Here is a 26,905-nt window from a genome sequence, read left to right as displayed (position 1 = left end):
GTCTCGTCAGAATGGAACTGTCTACAGTTAAACCAGCACTTTCGGTAGGACATTTCGTCCATTCAGCATGGAACTCGTATGATACCGCCATCGACCATCGGAACCTGAAGCATTACATTGCTTACGTCAACGGAGAAATCGAAACTGTTCGTCTCGAAGAATGGATGTACGCGAACACTGACCAGTTGATGAACTTCATAACGTTCCTGAAGATGTGGCCTCACATTCCTCGAAGGCAACTTTACCGCAATCTGCAAAACTAGGACAAACCCGCCTTTCCGGAATCTGCTCTTGATCTCACAATCCGCATCATGTTCGCCATCGCCACCTTACCCGATAGTGCCATTGGCGGGCAACTATTCCGACCCCGATGGAAGTCGGAAGAAAGCATCGCCGCGCTGGTTGACCATGTATTTCCCCAGCGGCTTCCTAGTGAAATAGCCCAAGACAGTCAGAGGATCAAGATGCAGAAGTCGTCGCTCGGCTATGTCACTCAATACATACAGGTAGAGATTCAATGGACAGACTACTTGTCCGACCAGTTGCTGATGTCCACTGGGGCTAATTGGAAGAGGCTGTACGTATTCCGACATCCCGCTTTCGTTCGCGCCGCCCTACGACATCTGGAGGGTAAAGGTGCAGTCACCGAGCTGCAGGCACTGTCTCAGTAAGTGTTCCATCCCCAGGCCATAGGGAAAAGAATTTTAGCTGAATTCACTTTTCAGGGGTTGCTTGCCGCCTAAATTGCTGAAGGAGACCTTGGGGACACTGCACATTCTGTTTCCCTTGGCGGACAAGCGATCACGTACATTGCTAGAGAAGGATGTCAATTACTATGGCCTCGATCCATCGCTGCTCGAACCGCTGCCTCCCGACCACTCGTACCACGAAACCCAGCGGGACGCTCTTCTTCCCCGGAGCGTGTCGGCCTTGTACCAAAGATTCCCCTACTGGGGAGAGAGGTTGTACGACCTCTGGATCGAGGCGGAAGACCCGACGCCCATCACGACCGTGGGCAAGTGGTCTGACAGCAAGAAGTCGGGAAGGTATGTCTATTGGGCGGGGTTCGTGGCGTTGGTCATTGCGATTCTCTTTGGCGTCGCGGCGACGGTTCTGGCCGCCCTGCAAGTATGGATCAGTTGGTGTGGTTGGGTTGATGACCCGAGTCGACCCGGTTGTTCGAAATCATAAGTGATATGGCTTCTACAGCTGACCCTTGACAACTGTTCGCCACTATTAAACCAAAGGCCTTTACTCTCATAGCCATATCATTATTATGAGAATTCTAGTAGCTGGATAATAAGCCAGTCCGAGTTGCGCCAAGTTGAGTCATATTAGACTGTAGGGATGCCTGAAGGCATATCAGCGGATATTCTCCCATCAAGACAGCCACATCATATTTTTCATTACATACCTAGTTAGTTAACCATCATGTGTTTTTGGTTGAAGCTGCTGACTTGGAACGTATAATTGTTCTTGAAACTTCTTCTCCAAGTGAGTTCAGCACTCATATCATCTCCTAGCAATTGCATTTTATAAGAAGCAGGCCGCCCCCTGTTCCCTCGAAGAATGCCGTGGCTTTTATACGGAGGTGTAGATATTTATTAACACAGCCTGTATAATTTCACCACCTTAGAGACTTTGAGCTGACCTGAACATCAGTTGTACATTAGAAATGGGCAGGAGACAAACCTGCCTTTTACTCATCCCTAAACCCCCTATCCAGTAATCCTAGACATCCACGCCATGGCGAGATCCATCTTCGGGCCAACAGTGACCATATATTTTCGTATGACGCTCCTGAAGTGCAGAGAGCAAAGGGTGGGCTTTTTTCAATGATTTGATACTTACTACAAATGGCAGACACCTAGCAATAGACACGAGCCCCCAACTGGACCGTATTTCGAGAGTAGCTGTAGGCAGTTCCATGCCACCCGTAGGTATTATCAAACCGCTCATTATATGGAGCTACACACCTTACAGTCACAGTCCAGATGCTTGGAGATGTTCCCTTCCAAGTATTATTGATCTGTTTGCTATGATTGTTACCAAGGGCCCTAAGGGCCTTGATAGAAAAATGTACTGCTATGTTAGATACAACTGCCTTCGAAGATGGCTGGTTTTTGAATGGTCTCCATGTCTGGAGCCTTGTCTCTTCCAGTCGTTAAATGCTTTGTGGTTGATTGGAGCTATCATGTTCGTCATGTGCTCTGGCGAACAAAGAACGCTAACGGAAATGTACCGACTGGAAACTGCTGGGTCTTATCATGCATGGGCTGGCTGGAGAATGTATGAGAACCAGATGCAGTACCTGCATATGTAGAGCAGAGCATCAATGAAACCTTTCACGCAGCAGGCAAGCAGCATACAGGCAGCATGTGCATTGCCGACCCCTTTATCCACGCTAATACTGTCAGATGCTCGTCCGAGACATCCAGCGTGATTGAAACCACATTGCAGACTTAAGTGCTTGATATTGTATCGTTGAGGCGTAGTCGGGGGTTGGTGAGTATCAAGTACCTTGTGCAAAGTTGGTCACAGCACCATCACCCTGGATATTGTATCATGCTTTCCCTCGTATATCGCCTGGGCGATACGTATTAGGCCCCTGGGATATTGTCCAGCGATCCTCCCTTATACTATATCCATCCTGCCTCACCCCCTTCATCACTGCGTGATGCGTGTCTGTCGCCGAAGCATGCCGCCGAAGTCTACTCGTCGAGTACCTCTCTGTCGCCCCGATATCGACGAGTCTCGATCTCGACGAAGCGTGGTTTGAAGCCCTTATGATCCCACAGAGCTCCACCCACCAGTGTTTTTCTCTTTCCACCTCCCGCCCAAGGTACAGGTTGCCTCTGCATTTTCCCTACTACCACTGATAAAATTCCGTTTTGGCGGATCTTTTTCTGATTCCCAAAACAAACCCCACCTGCAGTTGGGCCATCACTCACTTGGGTCGTGGTTTCCCTTCTTCCTGCACCTTACCTTCTACCTCCTGCACCCATTTCCTTCCTTCCCTCTTCCCCCAAACCACATCTTCTGTTTACCTCAGGCATTGAGTAAAGCAACGTCAGTCGATCCAACCTTGGGTCCTTCTGATCTTGCATCAACACAATTTGTTCTCTTCACCACCTGACTCATACACTGCTTTAAGCAGCACACACCTACACCCACCCTTCTGTTCCATCATACCTGACTGGTGCTGCGACTCCTCGCACAACCAGGTCTTGTATTTTGGGTACAGTCCATGCTACCATCCCACCCCAAGCCGCTTTACTTTCCCCACCAATACATTCAAGGAAAGTAGGACACCCTTTGGGGGCAAGATGGAGGGTTCTCGCGAGAATCCCAATGGTGCTGGCGGTCATCATGATGATGCTGCCAGCCGCAAGACACAGAACGTATTGCGATCTATGGCGGTAAGTCCAACACTGCTTCCATCGACGTCAATCATGACGACCCCAGGTCTGCTTGGGCCGGTCGTTGGTGAACCTCATCGTCATCCGATCTTGGTCCCATCTGTCCATGACATATGATTATGCAACCTTGCTTGGGCTCTCAGCTGATACATGACTTTATTCAGAATGACCTTGGTGTCCAGCGCTTGGAGGATCTCGCTCAAGATGACGATCGCCTTTCCCGCGGTGACAGAATGCGTGCTACTGGTGCACCCGCCAAGCCCAAGCCCCTTGCAAACAACGACTGGCAGAGTAAGTATTCCTGAATCCAACTTCGTACCGTGTAACCAAGTCAGTGTTCGGCAAACTGACAATGTACAAAAGATGCTGTTCAGAGCAACCTCTTTGAGGATTCTGATGCCAGAGAATGGCAGGGCCTGGATTCTATCGCTGATGGGCGCCTCCACGCTGAGCGCAGAGATGCCCGCGCTCGAGGTGGGAACGGCCCCCTTGGCCTCGGTATGGTGCAAGCTGCGCAGAGCAATGGCCACCATGGAGCTCAAAATTACTTCGCCAACCCGGCCAGGGGCTCACAGTATGATCCTCGGTAAGTAGACAAGCACGATCTCCCAACTGATTGGTTTATCACTAATCGAGATGATAATAGCAATCCCCAGAGAAGAGGCGGTGCGAGACGCCTCGGACGAGGCAGTCCAACACACCACGGAAGCGGTGGTCCGACAAACTCTGGAAGAGGCGGTTCAACGAACTCCGGAAGAGGAGGTCATCATCATGGCCCAGACTATGGTTCCGGTCAAGTCTCGAGACTTGGCATTGTCGTTCCGCCTGGAGCACAGGTCTTCACCTTTGAGAATAGCAGGTCGGTGGCTCCTACACCGCAACCTGCTCCTCCCCCGAGCCAACCAATTCAGCTTCGACTGGGAGGACCTGCCACTCTTCCTTCTGGTAGACCAGCCCAGCCTCAGCCTCAGCGGAATGAGCCGACAATTTTTGATGCACCCCATGGAACTTCGACCCTGAACAACAACCAAAAGCGCTCAGCCAGTCAGCAAGAGGGTTCGAATCCCCTCTTCTCACGGGCTAGTGTTGCCGGTGTAGCAACTCCTTTCACTCTATCTTCTAGCCAGACAAATGGCAGCACAAACACCCCCTCACACAAGCGCCTCAAAGAAACGCTTCCTCATTTGCGCCCTGCTTCAGTTCGCCCTGAAGCTATTGCCTCAGGCTCTGCATCATGTGCAGGTGTAACTGAGCCGCCCCAGGATCATCCCACTCAGAGATATCCCAGAGATTCTGGCAAGCTTCCTCGATCGACTCCCCAGTCACAGCCAGACGTCGACATACTCTTTGAGTCCAAGGTTGAGATCAAGTCCGCACAGCGAGATGCTGACGGCACAATCCCAGATAGTGGCAAGGTACTGCTGTACATGCACCCTGGATATTGTGGGTGGATGATTTGGGAGTTGCAAGGAAACAACAGTTTCATCACTCGAGATGATGTGAGGGCATTCTTCCCGGCAATGCCCATGGGCAGCAGCGTCATCTTTCGTCGTCGCCTACCCGATGAGCACAAGGTCGCTTACACACACAACCTTGTGTTTCCCAGCATGGTAGCGGTCCAGGAGCTTCAGCACCTCATTGAAGAGGGTAAGGAGCGAATGAACTATATCAACGGTCCCTGGTTCCAACAAGGACCCCTCAAGGTCGAAAGGCTTGGACTGGTTGATGTGTACACCCTCCTAGAGATTAACCGAACCTCGGGCTCTACTCAATCGACTGTTCAGCCTTCGACTGGATACAACCAGGCCAATTCTCAGGCCGTTCAGCAAGCAACGCATGGTACAACTGGCGCACAAAGTGCAAATCACAATCGAGACCATGGAGATAACACCATCCCTCCGCATAAGAGATCTGTCAAGAACACCGCTCCCGTACAGACTTCGGAGACCATTGAGGGCAACAGTCTGGTCGCTTCTCGATCCACCCAGAATGGCACTAGCCGTACACAGGAGAATTCGGCATCGTCGCTTATTGATACGACGTCGCCTGTGAATGGGAACTCCTTAGATCGAGGAGTTCAAGCCTCGCCCATGCCCCCAAAGCTGATTGAGATCGAAGCCGAGGACAAGGGCAAGCGACCGGCATCTGAGGATCTAAGAGACCTCACGTACAAGACATCCTTGTTGTCTACCTCGGCAGAGCCGGTGGGCAAGCAGCCTTTTCTCGAAGCAAATGGAGGTGCATCCAAACCGAGCTTGCGATCCAACCCGGACGTGGCCAAGCAGGTCGAACGTATCGATGCCAATACACCTAAGCATGACACCTTGGATCAACAGTTGTTCTCTCGTCCCGAAGTTGCTTCGGGTACCAACTACATCAACGCTGCATCTAGTGGAGAGAACGATGCGAGTCAGAATGACAATGATCATACCGACAATCAAGGCACCTCCTCAGAGGCCAACGAGCTTGGCAATGAGCCTGAGCAGGACACTGGACTTGTACTGGCCCCAACCCACAATACCATCAAGGTAAATGATGTGAAGGGAAAGCTACCAATTCGCAACCTATCTTCTGCATCCAAGGATCTGGTAATGGGAATGACTAGGGCAAAGTACGTCGGCATGATCGATTCAGTCAAAGGGCTTTGGAATGCTTGTGTTCAAATGGACATGTTCTCCGAACGCCGTCTTGAGAATGCAACCTTGCTGGCAACCTGGCAAGCTTTCTACCAAAACCCAGCATTCCGAAGATTCAACGGCGACGACAAGCTGAGCACGGTGGCCTTCGTCTATGACAAGGTATATCGGTGTTTGACAGACAAACGCGTCACTTACTCATTCTATGAGCTGACGGAGCTCTGTGACCGCAACTACTCAAGTGCTGATGACCATCTTGTCACTGTATTGGGTGAGAAGGAGTACAAGGGTTATCGGAGAACTACTTACAGTACACCCGCAAACGCTCAATCATCGATGCCCTCCACCCCTACTTCCACGCCTATAGCTGGTCGGGCTGTAGCCTCGCCTTCGCCTGCACCACCCAAGGAGCCGGGCAGATTGACCCCTCCCCCGGATCTTTCCCAGCCAAGGGAGCAGCAAGTTGCTGTAGAATCGACCCCAGCATTCGTTGACACACCCGACCACTCCTCATCTCCGATTACGCCAGCTCCCTCTGCATCGAGTGAGACCAATACTCTTGGTCAGAACGCCGACAATACCAAGATGGCAATCAAGCAGGAGGACCGAGAGCCGGCCATCAAGGTTGAGGCCCAGCTGAACGCTTCATCTTCTGCTTCGCAAGTGCCTAGAATTGGTACAAACTGGAAGTCACAGACGCCAGCCAAGCAAGCGGAGATGGTCTCTGTAGCCCGCCCGCCGACACCCTCACCGTTGACTCCAACCCCGAACTCACAAGTGCCTGGTAATCGTACTGGCAGCCAAGGTCCGAGCAGCGTGTTCCCGCACATGCGTGGAATGCGACAGAACCTTGGTTCTGCTGGCCTTAGCGGCTCGCGGTGGGCTTAGGAGACCATTTCAGACTCAGACGAGACGACACCTTCAATACTTGATATTCTCGACCAACTCGATACTGAGCCCAAAAACGAATGGACGGATAAGACTGAGGAGAAAAACATGATGTTGAAGATGGATAACCTAGCAAGAGATCTGGAGGGGTTTGAGATCAGCAAGTGAGGGGTTGATGCGGCTGTGCTTGTAAGATTAAGCGACGTAGATAGACAGATTCCTAGGTAATAGGTGCGTGAACCTTAGGTACTTGGGAAAAATGGCTAGCTAGAAAGACGACCTGTGTAGGAATATAAGGCGATCTTGGCCAATGATACACGAGTCTCTCAAGCCTGCTTCAGCTGCAAAATAGCTACCGGTGCCACAGAAGCCGTATTGATTGTGTTTGGGATCAGGAAAGTGTTTTTACTCAATCGGATATCAAATCTTGACAACAGCGCATATAAGACAATCTTGATGTCGTGAACTGCGAGTTGGCGCCCAGGGCATGCCCACTTCCCCAAACCAAAAGTTAGGAAGTCCGGACCAACCTGCGTCGCTTGTCGGCCCAGCTTTTGCCACTGGAAACCGTCAAACACGCCACCTGTTGTCCCATAGTTATCCGGGTGCTGCTGCGCGCGCGAGATAGGCATCATGCACATGGCCTTTGCCGGTATCACGTACGGGCCGACCTGGACGGGCCTCGTGGTCTGGCGCACGCAGCCCAGCGTGTCGCCTCGAGTGCGCATGACCTCGCGGATGAAGGAGTCGAGCAGCACGAGCTGGCTGAGCTTCTTGGCGCTGAGGCGCCGCTCGTCGCCGTCGCCGTCGCCGTCGAAGACCGACTCCCATTCCCGGCGGATCGCCGGCAGGTACTCGTCCTGCTCCTGGACCAGCCGCACCAGGGTCCAGACGGCGGCGACGACGGTCTGGTGCACCGAGGCCCAGATGATGCTGACGCACAGGGTGAGGCAGTGCAGGAACCCCGAAAGGGCGGCGAGGCCGGACGACTGGCCGCCGCAGTGCTGCGCCAGCGCGACATCGAAGAGCGGGGTGAAGTCTCCCTGGCGTTGCTTTTGCTGGGCGGCGGCGAGGCCGTTGGCCAGGTGCGCGTGGCGGGTCTTCCAGAGGGCGGGCGCGATTCCGAACAGGATGGTGGGGAGGATGATGAGGGCGGCGGCCGTGAGGGCGTTCCAGAAGGCCCAGAGGCGCGGGAGCCGGGACCAGGCGTGCGTGCTCTCGTGCGTGCCGGCGAGGTCGGCCATGCCGACGGCGACGGCGGCGAAGTGCTTGGCCATGGTTGGGTTGGCGGCGTGGGACTCGCCTAGGATTAGGACGACCATGGCTTGGGCTACGGCGAGCTGGATCTGATCGAATAGGTCTGGACACTCGACCCACGACTTCTTCTCCTCGTTGCTGCCACTACCGCCGATGGTAGTGCCATCGGCAGTCTCGATGCGATCGAGCTGCGTCTGAATGGCGGGGGCAAGGTGCTCGACGATGCCGCTCAGCCGCGGTTGCACGTTCTTGGCCACGAGGTTGTGGATATCGTGGATGTAGGCCGTGTTATCCAGCGAGATGAAGCCCAGGTTGAGCAGCTCGGCCGCGCCCTTTTCGAAGCTGAAGCTGCCGGGGTCCTCGACGAGGGCTTGGCGGATGTAGCGGTGGTCGATGACGTGGTCCCTGCGGCCGTGCCGGGGAACGACAACGACGGGGCCGTACTTGTCCAGGGCCTCGTCGTAGGCGGCGTTGACGTGGGGGAACTGCGGACTTCACGGGAGATGTGGACGACTGGGGGATTGGGGCCGATGGCCGCCTCCACCGGGGCCTTGCTTGGCCGCGGCGATGGCGACGGCGATGTTCGTCGCTTCTTCGGTTCTGGGGACATGATGGCACGGTATAATAGCGAGGGCGCGAATGACATTAGAGATACGCCCATTCTTCATGATTTGGGTATTCCTTCTTCGTATGTCAGATACATTCATTACATACACATATGCAACTGACCGGGGTGATTAGGAAACCCTATCGAATGCGCGGGGAGGAGACACGACGTATATAGCTGATACCAACTTACATACGGCGTACTGCCATGCAATAACCGGAGAAGACTGCCGGGGAAAAAAACAGCAGACGTTGGGGGCTCAGCGCGCCTGTCCGCAACCCCTTACATCTGACATCAGCTTTGCGCACGCGAGGGGTCTCAGGTAGAGCTATCTTGGAATGTAGCCAGCCGACGGGAAGCCAATCAGATCGAGACCTTCAGCTTCATGCGTGGATATGCTCTCCCATCTGCACCCCCCGCGCCGTCTCCAAATCCCAAGACTGGTTGGTTGCATCGAGAGCATGTCCCCGCGCGCTGACACCCTTTGTGCGACAGTTACCAATGTACTTGGCGCTCAGCTTTGCGGCGTAGGGCTTGGCCGTACCACTCTCTTCCAGACGGTGGCTTGGTCCACCTCGTCTTGTAAGATCATACACAGAAGGGGGCTTGTCGGTTAGAAGCAAAACCAAGCCAATCCAATAATTGGTAACGATTGAGGATACGGAGTAATAGACACCGGAATAGCAACCGTCAACAGTAAATAATCCCACATCTGAGCCCCAATAGAGCAGCGGGTCGCCCTACCGTACCCCTGTGTTCTTCAGCAGGTCCCGATAGGCCAGGGGTCACTGACCGTGCCCCACCATCATTCTGTCAACGGACCACAGACCCGGATCAAGAAGGTCGAAGGATTCAGGAGGCTCGAGGGTGAGGGTCGGCCGCACCGAGGGACTGGGCACGCACCAACTAGGTAACTATAGTAACATCATGCACAGACGGGGTAGTGGTTTGTAACATTTCTCACCTCTCGGCACCATTTGGGGAGCCTTGACAGTCTAGATCCTGCTGACCTTTTTATCATGTCTCCATAATCACCCCAGTCCCCAGCAGTGAACGTCTGAGGATATGCATAAGATCTCACAGCCCAGCTTCCCAGTGTTGCGCTGACCATCATTTCGACTACTTCAAATGCGCGATGCCTGATGACGAAACTGGACATAGGTGCGCGAGGTGGCAACATGTCCGAGACGACGACGATTTCCATATGAGCGCATACAGTAATACATGCGACCTATCCCTTCCTTGGCGCTGCTGGCGTTGAAATATCAGCCAGGAAGAATACAGAACCACGTGGGTGGCTATGCGTGGGATCCTGACTCTCAGCCCTGCTGGTAGGGCAATATGGGAGTGATGAGAAGAGGGGAATCGAGACAAAGAAAAGGAAGCTATCAGTGGCATTTGTAATGTCCGCGAATCTGGCAGGACTCAAACAACGAGTTGGTCCTGGGTGGGCTATGTTGTCGCAGTCATCTGGTGCGTTTGTAGGTCTCCAGCGACGACTTCGATCGCATCTGGATTAGCATGGAGCCGGACGGGATGCCCAGCAGGAGGCCGGCCAGGCGTTAGCGCCGCTATCTCGGCCCTCGAGGTCGGTCACCTGGACCCGGCGGCCCTGTTGGGGGTTCGCTTTCACCTGTCTGTATAGACGTTACTGGCGGGGAAAGGCGCTCGCGGGGGTTCCGCTTTACAAGCATGACCTCGTCACGTTGAGGGACATTATGGCATGCCATATCACCCCCTTGACAGCGGCGATAGCGAGATCGAGGAGACTGCAGGTGGGGATGCCGCCGTTGCCGCAACAAAGTAAAATGCGAGAGCAACGCAGTAACGGCGACGGTGATGGTGACGACGCCGATGACGACGATAGCCACGACGCTGGCAACGCAGTTGTCGCCAGCACTGCTACAGCTACCATCCGATCCGAGGACGTGGTGGCTTAGGTATGGACGTCGCAGGAGGTGGTGGGCAAAGGTCGACTGCAAGACTCGGTTCAATCTGGGGTGGAAGCCTGAGTGCTTTCCGAGTTGGATAGGTATGCATGCATCATTGCTACCTCTTTAGTGGACGATGCTAGAGACGGGTTTCTTGTTGAATCGGTGCTGACTTGGTATCAATGCCAGAAAAGTAGAATGTTGATGACAGCCATTCCATATCATTGGGTCAAGCCAGAGCCGGTGGCGGTATTATCCAGGCGGTATTATCCATGCTGTAAGCCCTTTGGCCTACTGGTCTTTTGCTTATGCTCAGCTTCCAATGCATGGTATCTCTTAGCATACCGCATCTTTGCGCGTAAGATTGATCTCAGTGCCATGAGGTTGAGGAGACTGCCTGTTCCGGACGATGACGTTGGCCGGAGACAAGTGGCTCAATTTCGGCAGTGATCCGACAATCTCCTACCGAGCCACAGGGTGTGCACCGTGTGCTCCTCAGCGGCGGTGAGAGAAGGCGACACCGAACAGCAACAGAGTTTCCCAACCGTGGCGGACGTTGCCGCAGTGGAGTCTGCTGCGTGTTGTGCTGTTTTGGGGGAGCCACATGGGAATGATGATGTTAGCCTTGCTAGTAGGGTTTGCAGTCGCTGGGTGGAACCCTTCATTCCCGATCAAATCATTGATCAAAGCGTTGATTTGGGAAAGGGTTTTTCTTTGCTGCCTTCTTTTATTCTTTTTCCTTCTTCTGCTTCTTGCAGCGATCTGCGTCTGGCAGTTTCGGTGACACGCGATACGGGAGACGGGAGAGCAGCTACTGCTGTTTTAGGTGTCTCGCTCATTATCCAATCTCGGGTGCGAAAAAAAGAAGAAGAAAAAAAGCGCTGGCCTGCATTCCTGAAACTCGGTCATTAACACACGGCGATTGACTTTCTCGTTTGGTTGAAGAGGATTGAGAATTGGGAAGCAAGCCAAAGGCAGATGACTAACCTAGATCGGAAGGATTCCGCAACCGTTGTTACGTGGGCTAGGGCCAAGTGACCCAGCGAGCGGATATCGTATACGAGGGCTTTGATTGGATGGATCTTGATCCAATGTGACTTACTAGCTGTCGTGGTATCCCCACACCCGGCCAGTCACCTTGGACGGCAGCAGGTATTGCAGCAGAGAGCATAGAAGCATCTTGCTTCGAGGGCAGCCATTGGAGGAGAGGGCGGCGGACAACTCAGCAAGGCGCTGGTTGGCTGACTTAGCTCCAGCATCTGTTGAGCCAGTCAGGATTCATGAGAGCTGTACCAAGAGAAAGAAAGAGAACGAAAAAAGACGGGCGAAAACGTGGAGAGTGTTGTGAGGCAGCTGGGTAAGTAGGTAGTAGTAGCTTGTCAAATATCACATCATGGGGTGATTTTTCCTATATTGCAGGAATGGATATCGGGAATAGCTGCATGAATATATGTTGCTTTCGAGGCAGGGGTAGCAAGGGTAGCAAGATGTCGAACAGCATTGGTAGGGTTCCGGCCAAGGCCCGCATATCATATGTAGATGAGATAGGGTGGAGGTTTCTCATTCCCTGACCGCTTTTACTAAGTGGCATCTTCCCTCCAAGCTGCTGCCATCTGCTGCCATGCTGATTGAAATGACTGCTGCTGGCTGAGAAGGGCAAGACTACCCAGAAGAAGGGCTGCTTGCTACCCAGGGAAGAGTGCAAATTACAGGTCGAAAGGGGAGGGGGCCGCTTTGCGTGGGTGGTGGGTGATGAAGAGCGTTATTGTAACGATGCGACGATGCAACGATGCCGCCATCCCTCCTAGCCCTAGCAGCTAGCAGCTAGCAGCTAGCAGCTTAGTAGGATGGATGTCGGCCGGGGCCTCTTTAGCGATGACCGGGGGCTGATGGAGGGGGGAGGGGAGGTCACTTTCTCGGCGGATAGGCTTGGCCTTTGCTCGATACAACACCCACCCACCAGTGGCAGAAGAAGATTTGAGCCACACACCAGACAATGTTTCCCGTGTTCATGCCTAATCCTGCCCTTGAGCTTCCTTCCTTTGATCAATCATGAAGGACTCAACAGTGTGACCGACTCTAGAAAGGTACATGACTAGGAGAGACATACATATGTAGATAGCAGACATGGCAGCCAGTTGCTGACCGTGCAGAGCATCAAGTCAATAAATAATACCTGCCGCCTCCTGCACCGTAGTAAGAGACAGGTGGCTGTGGTTGGCTGATTTGACTTGACTCCGGCCCAGTCTAGCGGCGGCCTTGCGTCAACCGGAACAGGCTCTCTTTCTCTCGTTCGCACCCAGCGCCAGCCAGCAGCCAGCCAGCACCAGCACCAGTAACCAGGCGCCTGAGCCCACATCAGATCCAAGCAATTCAATCCGCTTCCCAGCCCAAATACATACCAAATACCTGCATGCCTGCATACTTGTATCTGCGTCCTAATAAAAGTACCACATCCATACCAATAATTCGACTACTACTACCACCATACCCTTATGTACATACTGTACCAACATTGAACCATACCGCCTGGCTTGCTGGTCCTTGGTTCGTTCCTTGGGGAAATCCCAATCCACAGGCTAAACAACTCGACTTCTGCATTCTTCCTCTTTTACTTCGAAACCCCCCCTCCCGGAAACCCTTCTCATTTCGTTTCCCTCCATCTTGCTTCATCAGGCACCGACCGGCCCTCTTCGCATCATTTCAAGGCCTCCATCCAGGCTGCCGTCTTCCGCACACTCGGTCGCATCGACGTAAATAGTGCCACAGCATCGTTGCAGCCGACTAGACTTGCCGACCGTACGACCAGTTCCATTTCACTGTCAACACAATACAATACGCACCCACTGTCGGCCTCAAACGCCATCGTAACCGAATAATTGCCAACAACAAAAATAGGCCCAGGCCTTCCATCATCGGCCCATCAACAAGCCAACCGTTTTCCCGGAAAAAAAATTACGAGACTTCCATCCTTGGGGGGACTGACTGGCCACAATGAACGTGCTGTTGTCACCACAGCCTTCGTTCCTCCCTCACCAGCACAACTCTGCCGCCCGTCGCTCTCCTACACGATCAAGTGAGTTTCCCTTGTTCAATCGGTTACTGGGCCATTTCCCGGCCCGTCTTGAGTTGAGTGCTGCGAGACTCGAGGCTGCCGGTGCACACTGCTTCGTTTGCATCTGGCTTGCAGCATGTCATGATTCCCCACACGAGGCAAAAACAAAAACAAGTTCTCAGCTAACCATAACTCCCATACAGTGTCCCCATTCCACAACAGCAACATGTCGAGCAACCGCAAGCGAAAGGCCGATGACGATGGCGACGAGATGTCCGTTTCGCCCATGAGCTCGCCTGCGATCCAGAACCGACAACTCTCCCGCCCATCGAAAAAGATCCGCTCCAACGAAATGGCCGGCCGCCCGCTTACTCTCCCCAGACTTCTCGAAACGCTCGATGCCGCCTCCTTACGCATGGTTCTTCAGAAAATATGCGAACGACAACCAGAGATTGGGGAGGAGGTCGTCAAGAGTGCGCCTAAGCCCTCGGTCCCGAACGCCCTGCAAGTTTTGGAGGAATACCAGCAGAAGATGCGGGCCGCCTTCCCTTACGGAGACACGAGTTCGGACTACACCTACTACCGGGTAAAGGCGCCTTTGATTGCTCTGATGGATGCCCTCGCCGACTTCACGCCGCAATATCTGCCCCCGAATGAGACCCAGGCCAACGTTTCTCTGCAATATCTCGACGGTGCCACCAAGGTCATCCACAACCTACCTGAGTGGGAGAGCCACAACTACCGCCACCACAAGGAGAACGCTTACGACGAGATCTCGAGAGCATGGGCACTGGTCATCAACGAAGCTGCCAAGCGAGGCGGAGGCTTTGTCCTGCACAGTGGCGGCTGGGACCAGATTCTTGCCAAGCACAATCAGCAATCCGGAGGTCGACTAGGAACCGCCATGAGCGCCATGGCAGCAAATGTTGGCTGGGTCGGTGGAGGCCCCTCAGACGCCCCGCAAGAACAACAGCAGCCACAACAACACTCGATCCTCAATGAGCTTCTGTCGGGCAACTACGGTGCCCCTGTCCGGGTTGGGCCTTGGTAGGAAACCACAGGCTCTAGAGAACCAGAAGAGTACTGGTTCGGAAAACCCACGATGCTGAGTGCATCAGATGATGGATTAGTAAAGAGCATGAAGGTTTCCGAGCATGGTACCGTGGATTTTAGCGTTACGACATACGATATCCAGCATCTAGCATCCAGCGTCACCGCTGGCACACACACGACCGAGCATTTGGAGATGGAAGAGGCAGCGCTACTGCACATACCGCATCACGATGATATATGACTACTTTTCTTCCCCTTCATTCCTCATTGGCATCGGAAAGGCAGCATAGACTAGGGGTTCATGGCTATATCTTTTTTCTTTCTTTTCCCTGGCGTTTGCACATGTTATTTCGTTTGTCCCCAGTCCTTACGAGGCTGTTATTTGTGCTGTTTTCTTAATACACCTGCTGCTACATTCTTGTTCAACTCGAGGGCTCTGTCGTCGAGGAAGGGCACTTCGGTTTGGATCTGCGCATATGTCCTTCTTTATCACTCACAAGCACCTTTCTCATCATGGCCGCCGGTAAAACGCGGCTCAGTTCCGGTGGATTGTAACATCACACCTTAGTCACGGGTGCTGATCCATGTTTCCTGTATGCATGCTCCTTTCTCCCTCCTTCGGTGGATTGGGTATTCGTTGGAGTTATGGGTGTTTGGTCGTTCGTAGATAGACACGCATTCATCTGCGGATACCCCGCACAAAAATAAGATGGCACGGAAAGCCGCATATACCCTTGGATGTTGGTGCTGAGATGCATTAATCGCATGGACGGATGTGAATCGATACTGAAGTATTCTTCTGTAAACGGCAACCTCATGTTTTGATCCGTGTCTTTCCGCGTCCTACCATGTCGCAGCCCCTTTTCTCTGGTGTCTGCCTCCTCTGACAGCCCTACGTCCCTTGAGATCGCAGCTTCGCCCTTCCCCATATCCTTTAAAGCGACGAAAGCATGTCGGGTCGGATTAGGCATGGTATTTCCTCCCACGTCTGATGAAACGAAGGAACTCCTCTCGACAGACTCAACGCCGATTGCCAGGCCAGATCCTCAGGCGCTGATTGCTTCCATGCCTATAAAAGTTGAGATAGGGTCCATCTTACATCCTTTTTCATGGATTGAGATGATACTATTTCTCACATCAGAACTGGCTGATCCATCAAGATTGTACCTGAAGGTTTGCCGTGTAATTATGATGTATTCCTCTATTTATAGGGAGGAGTTGCCAATATGTAAGTATATAGTGTGATCAAAAGAAGAAAAAAGAGGAGTTTGTTAAAGTGGTGCATGTCTGTCCATTGTCCATCTGACTTGGACCTTTTTTGCTATCCAGTCGGAGAAGTTTCCGTGCGTGTAAGTGTATCAAGTAATCCGCGCAGGCTTCTTAGAACCCGTCTTTGCCTTCTTGTTTTCGTCGAGTCTCGGCGGCCATCGACTCTGACTGGATTTCCGTCGTCCCAGACGGGCTCTCGATTGACCCAGCCTGGCGTTTCCATCGAGCCCAGGGGTTCAGAACTTCCCATAGTTCCCACAGGGGTTCTGGCCTGGTTGAGGTACTTCAATATCAGTAGCAAGTAAATGGAAATGGGGAAGATGGAGAGGGGAAATCAAAACAAAAATGTGTTTGTTGATGGACATGGTATCTCTCACCTTTGATAGACGCGAGCCGTCTTCTCTTGGATAAACTTGACGTCTTCGGCAATCTCCGAGGTGACTCGTCTGGTTGTTTGTGGTATCGATACCTGCGTCCTGCTCGTTGGTCTTCGTACCACTGGCTGTGGTCGTGCTGTCGAAGCTCGTGTGTCAACGGAGCTCGTGACATCGGTATCCGCGCCATCGTGTCTGTTTGTTTTGTTGATGTGGAGATGTGTGAAAAGAGGGGTGGGTGGATGAATGGTGATGAATGGTGTATTGTGTCGTTGTTTTGCTGACTGCCTGTGGTTTGATGCTAAGTACAAGTAGAAACAAGAAAAAAACTCACATCGAGTAGATCGGCCTAAAGTTTAAAGGGGTTGGTGGGTGTCGCTAACTCAGATATGCTGGGACCAAAGTTGGACATATGAGCCAAAATGGAACAGATGACCGAGAAAATCTTTTTGACTAAACTCAGTCTGCAGATTTCTTTATCTAAATACCCTTCTACGAAAAGGAGATAAGCCATTCCAGTTGTGTAGGAGGGGGGCATACAGAGGATATCTATCTATCGTCAAGCAAAGAAAACATGATTTGGGAAATGGTTTAGTTCAAATACTAATATATTCGAGATTTATAATACAAGGTAGGAGTAGGGTATCTGTTTAAACTGAGTGAGGTTCGTGCAAGGAAGACGAGACGAGTCTTTTTCTCTCTTCAGGTTTGGCGTTCTTCAAGCCAGAGAGCGGAGTTGCCAAGTTGTTGTGCCCCATATCCCCACGACTTAGGGTGCATTTTCTTTGTGCATTTGTGTGCTTGACAGCCAGAGTCGCTGTATACACCAAGTGGGATCGATCGGAGCCGGCGAGGTGAGTTGGGAGACTAGATGTTCAGAGATAACCCTCCAGCTTCTTAGAAGCTGTAACGCTCTCGATCCTTCCGTTCTCTCTCCATGTCGTGGACCATGCTCATCAGTTCCGACTGTGAGGGTTCTGCTTTGACGCCCGTGGTGCGCATGCGCAAATCGAAGATTTTGCTCTCGTGTCGGTCTCGGTCTGCCTTGAGCCGTCTTGTTTCTTCCTTCAGTCGGTTTAGTTCCCCCTCCATTCGCGCGTGTCTGGTTGCAGGCGGCAAGTATCTGTGCGTCAGAATCTGGAGTCTTCTTCTTCAAGGACAGGAGGTAAATCCTTGGCGCATGTGTGTGTGCGCGGGTATTATATTTTGCAAGTAAAATCAACGCATTCTTACAATCTATAGGTGAAGAACCACCCGGCTCCGCCAATAACCGCAAAGGGAAGAAGAACCAGTCCATTGCGAAGGCCCCGTTGTCAGATTCGAGCTTTTCGACTCGTTTTGCGAGGCTTGCGTAGGCTCTCTTTGGTATGTGTACCGGTGCTCGTACCATCTTGTCGGTTGGGCGGTGGATGAATGGTACGAAAGGAGACTGAGTATGTTGTTCGGGTTGTTGCTGCAACGTTGGAGTGCTATATGAGAATGACAGAGAATGCAGGAAGAGAAGGAGAAGAAACAGCCGTACGACTTATATATTTTGGCCGTAATGATCACGTGGATCTCAAGACGAAAATTCTAATCGTGGTTCCAGAGCCGCTCTCCTGTTGTGAGGGGAGATCTCGTATGAGTCATTCATACTAGAGCAATTTTGCATGAGTCGCTTTCACATTCTGTATCTGTATCGGAGTGTCACTTTCACTGAGACGGACAGTTGTAACTTTACAACACAGCTTTTGAGGCCCGATTCCCCTATTCTTATCATATTCCCTTGACAGGTCGAACTAACAGCTGACTTCAAAACTCTGCATGCTTCCAAATCCCCTGACGTCCTCGTCGACGCGCACAGCGCAGCAAAGATCTCGATTATCCGAGTTCGGACTGCTTGAATCTCCCCTGGTTTCCATCCGACGCGACGTCCCGTACAAGCAAATAACCGATGGCGTTGCCTGTAAATACCAGCTCGGCCTCATCATGCCAAGCGCGGCTCTTAGCATGCTAATGTCGGCCCTTTGCAGGATAGCTGCTTCTTCCATGATCCCCGTACCGTCGGACCTTTCGGCTGTGGCGGAGGGTATCGACCATACCCACGCCTATGAGCAGAAACATACAGTAGTGGCTGTTTGCCCAACCATCAAAAAGACAAAGAACCTCGAGAGTAAGCATTGTGTACTCATGATTCTGGGGAGTCGTACATTTTGTGACCAACGTAGCCTAACCCAGCGGCGGAGAGCATTTTATACCAAGTGAACCTTTTACAGGATGGACTGCATCGGGTTCGCTGCATTTGCTGACTCGATTGACCTGACTGACTTTGCTGACATCCCTGGCTTTGTGGGCTAGGTTGGGTGGGAGGTTTGGGTGGTATAAATAGATCGGTGTGGATGGGCCAGCCGGAGGGCTGGCCAGGCTCTCTTCCCTGGAGACGGGGGCCCCGACGAGGCAGGCGACCGGATGGACTAGGGACAACGATCTTTGTGGTTGGGATGGGCTTGACTCCCTTTGCAAGGAATATCGAGTTGGGAAATATGATTCGAGCCATCTTGCGGGAATTTGTCGTGGAAAAGGGGGAAAGTGGATAATGTTGGATTGTTAGTGAACGTGCGATTTGTGATGAGGAAAGGGGTTGTATGTGAAGAATTCGGTTATGTATACCAGGTTGGGGGAGAATAAGTAACGACTGGAGAAAAAGCAGGGAAAAGGGGGTGAAGAATAAAAAACTTCAAATACGGAATTTTGGGTTGTGAAGAAGAATAGGTTTTTGAATAGTACGTATGAACTGTAAAATGCCCCCTTTCCACGGTAAGTTGGTCGATATTTCATCATATCCATGGTACCGACAGAGCGAGCTTTTCCCACGTGATTTAAAACAGTCAGTTCCAGAATAAATTATAGAAGTATGACGACTAATGAAGGGAGGATAGTTACCATTGTATCAGGCGTTTTCTAGGGGCTGTTTTGGTGCCTCTGAGACGCGTAACCCATCCGAGCAAAACTCGGAGCTGCTGCTGGTAAATGTAAGCTTACTGGACAAGGCGGCTCTGATTGACACATCACAAACTCAGTATATAATAGAGGAAGAGTGTGGTTCCATTAATATATAGAAACCGAGGGGGTATCAGGAGCAATGTGTACTGATAACCAACTCTTTGCTGGGAAGCTTCAGAAGTCAGAAGCCAGTGTCCCTGCCAATATTGTTTCATCCAGGTCCCGCTCTAGTGTCCATGGCCACCCGTATCTCGGATACCTGAGCCTCCAGCTGGGAACATTTCTCACTGCATTCGCTTCTGTAGATTTTAGCCAGGGCTAAGGTGTCCTGCGCTTGGTCGTACATGTTCAGGGATTCGTCGCGGTAGCCTTTTGCTATCTTCAGACGAGCTTCGGTAAATTTGAGTAGTTCCTCACTTCGTTGGCGGTTCTGGGAATAGCTATCATCCGGTTAATTACTCGAGCAAACTGGAAGAGAGGGAGAAAGCACCGAGGGATCTCGGTTGTCATGAGTTGCACAATACAACTTACACCCTGCATTGATACCAGACCGAGCCAGATGCAACCGCCAGGTTAACGCAAATTAGGGGGAGAGGGCTGATTCTGCCCATAGTTTGATGTATTCGGCTGAACATCGTGATCTGAGCTATGGCTAAGTAAGACCTTGATCTGATGCACAGGTAAGAAGCAGTGACTGATGGGCTGGCGTGGCGTTGTTTTGGACAATTCGAGTCAGAGAAGGGTGAATATACAGGCAAGTAGAGAAAAGATGAGGAGATGTCCGAATGATGCAGGCACAGTAAAGGGTCTTCACAGAACCACATTGGGGATGTACTATAAAATAGAGGATGATCTAGAAGAAAGTCAAATCAAGCCTTTCTCAAGACAGTCATAAGTCAGTTCGCGCCAGTTTAAAAGTTGTGTCACGACCCAGTTGCTTCACCAAGGGGCAGTAGATTCTGGGACGACAAGCAAAGAGGAATATTACACCATTATAACCAAGCAACCAGACAACTGTAATTTCATTCCACCTGGGACACTAACGATGCAATTCGCACAATCATTCCGGCAAATGCAACTGAAATTGCAGCCCATCACCGATACCGACGCCCGAGTTCTTGCCTGGCTCTGTTGACTTGCACCGTAGATAATCATATACCAGACTCCCCGAAGCGCCTCGCGTAGTTCTCATCGTGGCCGCGACCAGAAAGACAAGAACGGAGCCAGGAGCTCGTAAACGAACGAGGAGGCGTACTCCTTGTAAAAGGGAAGTTGGCGATACACCTGGACTGCCTGCTCCCTCATGCGTTGGTGGATGGCAGGGAAACCAACTTCTCCTATGGCGCGGTTCCTGGCAGCGAAGTCGAAGCGGCGCTGGATTTCAGGGATCGTTAAGGGCGCGTTTGATGACTTTGGACTGGTTTCAATGTTATCCAGTCAGCACATATGATCAGAGAGGACAGGAAAGAAAACAAAAAGGGAGAGGGGACGTTATGTCCGTGAGAGGTGAGGGTAATCTGTGTGAGATATGTACGTACCCATTGGACATAAACCAGATAGCCAGGCTCGTGCCGAATCCCCAGGTTACAGGGTTCACCTCCTGAATACGAGGAAGCTTGAACATTCCACGTCTTCCGACGATCCTGACGTAGATTGGAGGCATGGTGTGCGTTTTGGCGGGGTGTACTAAGGAGAGAACGAATAGTATTTACCCGAATCGGCTGAGGGGATGCGTGTATGTATCACGACAAAAGGCGGAGGAGACTCGAGACGAACTGGTAGTTTCTTCGATAAGCTGTGCCAAGAGGGGACATTTGAAAAACCGCTCTGGGTTTTCAGAGTTGTGTTGGCGTTCAGAAACTTTCAAGGACCCATCACGACGTTTGACTTCTGGGAGTACCATATTTCTCTTCATGTCAATGAGGATGCCCACAGCATTGAGCAGTCAGAGGATTCAGGCCCATGTCAAACTCAGTCAACAAATTACAAGAAAATGTTCACAGTGAAAGTCGTAAATGGCTAGCTTCAACGATACAGAAATGGCAATTGTGATACTGTAACATGATCTTATTAGATTAAGCTTAAATATTACTTAGAACATGTTCGAGATGTACGCCAGTCCCGAGCGACGCTTCATCGGCGACGAGGTGACATTGTACGCCACCTCCGTGACGGAGCAGCCCTGTTCCGGCGGCGCATACGTGCCGCCGAGCACTTGGGCCAGGAACTGGAAGGCGCTCGCCTCGCCGTTGACGGCGCCGGCGCTGTGGCCGCCGATGGTGAGGCGCTCGTACTGGATGGTGGCGCCGACCTTGCAGTACTTGTCGACCAGGTCGTCGGTGTCCTTGACGGGGCTGACTTCGTCCTTCACCGCCTTGTAGACGTAAAGCGGCATCTGCGGCACGCCGTGGTAGCCCATGCGGCCGTCGCTGTTCATGATCTTGCGGATGGGAGGGCTGCTGAAGATGCCTTCGCCGTCGATAAAATAATCGGCGATGTTCTGGAACGCGAATATCATCGACGTCTGGGCGAGGCCCAGGGTCTGCACCGACAGGAACGACGTGGCGTTCAGCGGGCCTTCAGTTTTGAGCTGCGAGATGAGATACTCTAGAACTTCGGGGAACTGGCTCGCGAGGCCGATGATGCCGGGCGGAGTCAGGCCCGCGCAGAGCTGCCCCGAGCAGGCCTCCATCACCGTCGTGACGTTTGGCGTCAGCCCACCCAACGCTGCGCCGGCGAAGTTGAGCTCGGGCGCATACTGCACTTGCAGCTCGGCCGCCCATTCGCTAGCAAGAGCGCCGCCTGAGTATCCCCACATGGCGTACCGCACGTCAGGGCTGTCCGCCAGACCAAAGCCGGACGACAGGACAGCTCGGACAGCGTCGAGGGTGGCGTGACCGGATTGCACTCCAGCCGTGACTTTAGTCTCGTCAGTGGATTTGCTCGGACGTTAATCGTATGAGCGTTCGGGATAAAGAACTTACATGATGCCAAAGGACCCTCATAATCCGGCACGCTTACGTACCACCCGTAGCCGAGCGAAGCGGCAATGTCGTCCGTGCCACTCGCGCCCTCGGCATAGAGCGCATAGCTCGGACTCGCGTCGACGGCGGCGGAGTCGTACGGAATCTGGTAGGAGAGCAGGGCAGTGGCTCCATCAGGAGCAGTTGAGTTCGAAGTGTTCGAGCTGCTGCCATTGCACAACGGAGTTTCCGGGACGAACAGCGTAGTCACCGCCCAGTCTGGCAGATAGCGACTGTTAGTGGTGCGGTACAGGATATGGTACGCCGCCGAGGCGTTGGCGATGGAGGCGGTGAGGTTGCCGGGTGCGGCACGCACGCGCAAGACCGCACCGGGCGCCGCGGACTCGAAGTTGGCCGGGGCGGTGTACCAAGGGTCCTGACTGGGCGGCAGCGGTGTCGAGGACATCGCGGCGCGGCGCCAGTGGTTCGGCGGTGCTGCTGAGGAGCCTCCCGCGAGCAGGAGGGCTCCCAGGAGGGATTGGGCCAATGACAGCATCATCTTCATCGTGTCCGACCTTGGTGATAGAGAACAGGTGATAAGACGGGCACGTCGGGGCGACAGTCTTATAGGAAGAAGGTCGTCGAGAGAAGTGAGGAAAATTGGGTGGTCATATAGTAGAGAAACTTCATATACTTACCCACTACCTATGTCACCTTTGCGGAACCCGGTGCGGAGTTGCAAAGCTAGGTCCGCGGTCGAGGTCTCCACGATTACTATACGTCATGCAGGCTACGGTGTAGGTAGCCCGCCGGTTCCATCGCTTCTTGGCCGGCTTTCGCTATTGCTTTTGCCGGCCTCACTGGCTGGGTGCCAGGTGCTCTCCTCAATTGGCCCAGTGCTGCCAGCGCATTAAGAGCCCCCTCGGTGGTGGTGGAGGCCGCACGTGCATGTGTAGGAAGTTCATGCTAAAAGTTGCGTGCTCGTCGTTCGGAGGTCTCGGTGTCGGTCTTGGTGTTTTCTGGGCCAATGTGCGTGCGTCCATGACGGTCGCCTCCACAACCAGCCACCTGCCCACCTCGGCAATTCCGTCGTGGAAGCGGAGAAGTGCTGCCCAGCTGCCCAGAAGGCACATCTTGGCGAGCATGTTGCAGCTCAATAGACTCGTCGCCTGCATACCGACGGCACGTGAGTCGCGGGAGGTTCTTTAGTAAGTTAGTTGTCTAGGTAGCGGTAGTTTACCGCCCTGCAGGGTTCCAAGGTTCTATCAAGGGTTCTGGGGCATGCGGGGGCACGATCGTGGCGGATGCTAGATGCATTGCCAGATGGTCTCGATTGGGCGCCATAAAAAGCAGACCTTGGTGGATCTGGCGAAATTAGGCGAGTCGGGCCACTAGAATTACCGCAAAGCACCAGCAAACTCTTGAAACCCGAATACTTGGAATCAAATGAACAAACGACCATCATTGCTTGTTCCTTCCATCAAAGCGAAAGAAGAAAGAAAGAAAGAAAGAAAGAAAGAAAGAAAGCCCCCAATCCACAGTCTGCAGCTTTTCGTCTTCACCGCAACACAATGCCCTCGAGGTCGCCAATTTGGTCCTTCATTTCACCGTCCATGAATCCATGCACATACGTTTCTCCCATGAACATATACGACCCATCCTCTCTCGGCCGTAAAACGAAAGGTACCTTGGCTGTTCGGAGCAACCAAACTTGATCCCCAACCTGGAGAGATGCAGGTCCCAAGCCAAGACGGCCTTGCGAGGTGCGGTACAATCTTTTGAAGGGAAAAGCACCCTTCATGGTGAGTTCGAAATCCTTGGCCTTATTCTCCAACAGATCGAGCTGCTGTCGCTCAGGTCTGGGTATTGGACGATTTACACCGGCTGCTGACCGAATTCGTGAGATGAGCTGTTGATAATTATCGTTGATTCTGAAGCGGCATGCATACACAACCTCGTCCCTGCCGGGGATGCACGATTCCCCTGGCACGCCATTTTCATGGCGGAGCTGGTCGAGAATCCCCAGGGACTCTTCTATCTCACCATCATCCAGTTCCACATATATATTGCCTTCCTGGTCTCGCTGCAGAATGGGATCAGGCGTCAGATTCTCGGCTAGCTGACCAGACAACCAGTATCGGAAGCTCTGGCCCATCGCCGCAGGCGCGGGCATCCTCTGAAACGTGTTGGCTATCATGGTCCGCCACAACACTTCACCTGGGTCGGAATGTTTGGGTAAATACTCTGAGCTGATGCCTCGGCACAACTCTAGGCAATCGCCAATTTCGCTAGTTTGAAAGTCGGTCAAGGGGCCATATGAGCCCACAATACTGTCGAACTTGGCACCGGGAACAGTGAGCTCATCTCCCGAAACACGACAACTACGATTCATCTCCCCCCAAGTGATCTGGATCGCAGTTGAATTGATGCATTGGGTCCCGGAGACTAATCAGGGGCGCAGGCACCGCATGGCAAGTGTAATCCGATACCCATGACGCTAGCCCCCGGATGTTTGTACCGGAGTGATCCTCTACATACGACAACGCTTCCAGACGGGGTACTCCGCTGATAAGAAATGAAGCGACCGAAGTAAAGAGGGATATAGCAGTTGAAGCGGGTGAATAGTCGGGTGAAAAGGGGACCGCCAAGCCCGCTGGCAGAGTCCGCTTAAGGAGCCCGAACAAAGCGTATACTTTATCTCGAGGGTCTGTGGCTGAATATTGACGGGTATGCGCCAGCAGGGTCTGGAAATAGCACATCCAGCCCAGCCTGTTACGGCAAGTTATCGAACCCAGAGCTAGAGTGGGTGCCCTGTCGAAGTTGTTGTCAGCCGACCCTATCGCGCCAGTGCTGGCGCCATGTCGCTTCAAGAATTCTTCCCTGATAAAGATGAGTCTGGCGATCTCGTCTCCCAACACTCTTCCCAATCCATTTTCCATGACCTGCGAGAGTTGCATTTCCCAGTTGAATACAACAATAAGAACCCCCAGAAGAGCAAGCTTGTTCCAGTCAATGATGTACTTGCCAAACATGACACGCTTGTTCCGTGCGAGCGTCACCTCCTGGACTACCCACGCCCGGGTAAACCACCTCCAGCGGCGGTAGAACTCGCCGTACTTGCGCCAACACGCACGCCAACTACCACCAGGCACGGAAACGCCGAGCCGCGCCGCAAACGCGGGGTCCAGGGGCTGCTGGCGCTTCATCTCCTCCGCGCCGTTTTCCTTGTGGTGATTATCCAGGGCGTCGAGGTAGTCGGTATGGAGCCATATGAACTCGGTCGGGTCCGTCGCGTCTTCCCCGAGCCACACAATGACTTCGTGGGCTGTCGAGTAGATATCGTCCATGCGAGCGACCTGCACGCTCTTCTCGCGCTCGTCCTCTTGGTCGATGCAGACGGCGTCGACCCAGATCCACTTGTCATCGCACCCGAGGAGGAACAGGTGGTACAGTGCATCGCAGAGATTCTTCGTCATGGTGTAAGTGCGTTTGGCGGCGACATGTTGTCTGGTGCCGCTACCACCTCTCTTGTCGCCATCTGGCGATACTGGCGCGATAGTCGCGCCGTATCGCTGTTCTGTATGGGTTTCTCCCTCGCCGTCTGCGGGTATGGAACTTGTGTTCCTGAGAATAGGGTCACCCCATGTATACGACAAGGCGATGAACTCGGGGCTCTCATCTAGCTCAAAGATCTCTACATCCCACACTACGATCGGAGGAGAGCCCTCGGCTTTAGATATGCCCTTTATTTTGAGCAGTCTGATCGACGTGTCGCTGGGTAAACTGTAAAAGCCATTTGGCAAGCCGTTGTGGTCACTCTCCATCATCTCTGGTGTCGCTGTCTCTTCCATGGTCGTTTGAAGCCTAATTGGCTTGCAACAGACCCGGCGTCCCAAGCTATGCGGTAGCTTTTCACCGGGAGAAACGGGCGTCAAGGCTTGAGAGGGGTTGCCTTTTCAGCCGCACGAAAAGACACCCAGCCAATTATAGCTCGTCGCAGGGGTTGCCATCACCAAGCGTATGGTTAGTCGGTATGCACTGAATGAAGCTTTCGAGAACAACCACACCAAGCTATTCAATGTCTCGACTCGCTGTGGTAATATTTGGAGCTTCACGACGTGTCTGGCAGCTGTATAGGGCGCTGGATTTGATGATTTTGTCACATACGAACATACCTACCTAAGGTGTCCTGCTGAATACAAGGGATCCAGTCCTCTCTTCTAAGGTAAGCAGCAAAAGGTTCAAAATGTTACTTACGAGTGTGTACGCGTTTTCAAACATGTGCACGAGTTCCCGGTATTAGTGTGGCCAACGCGAGTCTGAGGTGGAAGTCACGTTGTGTCCCAAGTGTTGCCCAGGAAGGAGTGACGTGCTGCACACCTGAGGGTTCGCGGAAGGGGCACTGGGAGAGCTTCTGGCTAGGTGGGGTGGTGGGTGGTAGTTTCCATTCTTGGCCAATTGGATAACACGT

At 52.7% G+C, this 26,905-nt stretch overlaps 8 protein-coding genes across 8 annotated transcripts; 4 read left to right on the top strand and 4 right to left on the bottom strand.

Annotated features, from left to right (window-relative positions):
• Positions 1-11: 11 nt before the first annotated feature.
• On the top strand, positions 12-1,191 carry PG997_011378 (uncharacterized protein; the record flags this gene model as incomplete). The annotated part of the gene is made up of 3 exons (XM_066815693.1): positions 12-146; positions 264-667; positions 726-1,191. 3 exons carry the CDS (start codon positions 12-14, stop codon positions 1,189-1,191), a joined length of 1,005 nt encoding a protein of 334 aa, XP_066664983.1.
• A 2,135-nt stretch (positions 1,192-3,326) lies between these two features.
• PG997_011377 (uncharacterized protein) lies at positions 3,327-6,943 on the top strand (the record flags this gene model as incomplete). Its single annotated transcript, XM_066815692.1, has 4 exons — positions 3,327-3,419; positions 3,584-3,710; positions 3,783-4,005; positions 4,066-6,943. The coding sequence occupies 4 exons, from the start codon at positions 3,327-3,329 to the stop codon at positions 6,941-6,943; spliced, it is 3,321 nt and encodes a 1,106-aa protein (XP_066664982.1).
• A 326-nt stretch (positions 6,944-7,269) lies between these two features.
• Positions 7,270-8,810, bottom strand: PG997_011376 (cytochrome P450; the record flags this gene model as incomplete). Its single annotated transcript, XM_066815691.1, has 2 exons — positions 7,270-8,685; positions 8,745-8,810. 2 exons carry the CDS (start codon positions 8,808-8,810, stop codon positions 7,270-7,272), a joined length of 1,482 nt encoding a protein of 493 aa, XP_066664981.1.
• A 1,715-nt stretch (positions 8,811-10,525) lies between these two features.
• On the top strand, positions 10,526-10,747 carry PG997_011375 (uncharacterized protein; the record flags this gene model as incomplete). The annotated part of the gene is made up of 1 exon (XM_066815690.1): positions 10,526-10,747. One exon carries the CDS (start codon positions 10,526-10,528, stop codon positions 10,745-10,747), a length of 222 nt encoding a protein of 73 aa, XP_066664980.1.
• A 3,272-nt stretch (positions 10,748-14,019) lies between these two features.
• PG997_011374 (Tethering factor for nuclear proteasome) lies at positions 14,020-14,844 on the top strand (the record flags this gene model as incomplete). Its single annotated transcript, XM_066815689.1, has 1 exon — positions 14,020-14,844. The coding sequence occupies one exon, from the start codon at positions 14,020-14,022 to the stop codon at positions 14,842-14,844; it is 825 nt and encodes a 274-aa protein (XP_066664979.1).
• A 5,815-nt stretch (positions 14,845-20,659) lies between these two features.
• Positions 20,660-21,134, bottom strand: PG997_011373 (uncharacterized protein; the record flags this gene model as incomplete). Its single annotated transcript, XM_066815688.1, has 2 exons — positions 20,660-20,888; positions 21,010-21,134. 2 exons carry the CDS (start codon positions 21,132-21,134, stop codon positions 20,660-20,662), a joined length of 354 nt encoding a protein of 117 aa, XP_066664978.1.
• Positions 21,135-21,563: 429 nt separating this feature from the next.
• PG997_011372 (LIP-domain-containing protein) lies at positions 21,564-22,999 on the bottom strand (the record flags this gene model as incomplete). The annotated part of the gene is made up of 2 exons (XM_066815687.1): positions 21,564-22,390; positions 22,456-22,999. The coding sequence occupies 2 exons, from the start codon at positions 22,997-22,999 to the stop codon at positions 21,564-21,566; spliced, it is 1,371 nt and encodes a 456-aa protein (XP_066664977.1).
• A 319-nt stretch (positions 23,000-23,318) lies between these two features.
• Positions 23,319-26,285, bottom strand: PG997_011371 (heterokaryon incompatibility protein-domain-containing protein; the record flags this gene model as incomplete). The annotated part of the gene is made up of 3 exons (XM_066815686.1): positions 23,319-23,637; positions 24,066-24,815; positions 24,973-26,285. The coding sequence occupies 3 exons, from the start codon at positions 26,283-26,285 to the stop codon at positions 23,319-23,321; spliced, it is 2,382 nt and encodes a 793-aa protein (XP_066664976.1).
• Between the last annotated feature and the right edge of the window lie 620 nt (positions 26,286-26,905).

Source organism: Apiospora hydei (assembly GCF_038363865.1).
Source record: "Apiospora hydei strain CBS 114990 chromosome Unknown utg000008l_segment0_segment0, whole genome shotgun sequence".
NCBI lineage: Eukaryota > Fungi > Ascomycota > Sordariomycetes > Amphisphaeriales > Apiosporaceae > Apiospora > Apiospora hydei.
The sequence above is the reverse complement of the archived record's forward strand: the minus strand, read 5'-3'. Positions and strand labels throughout refer to the sequence as shown.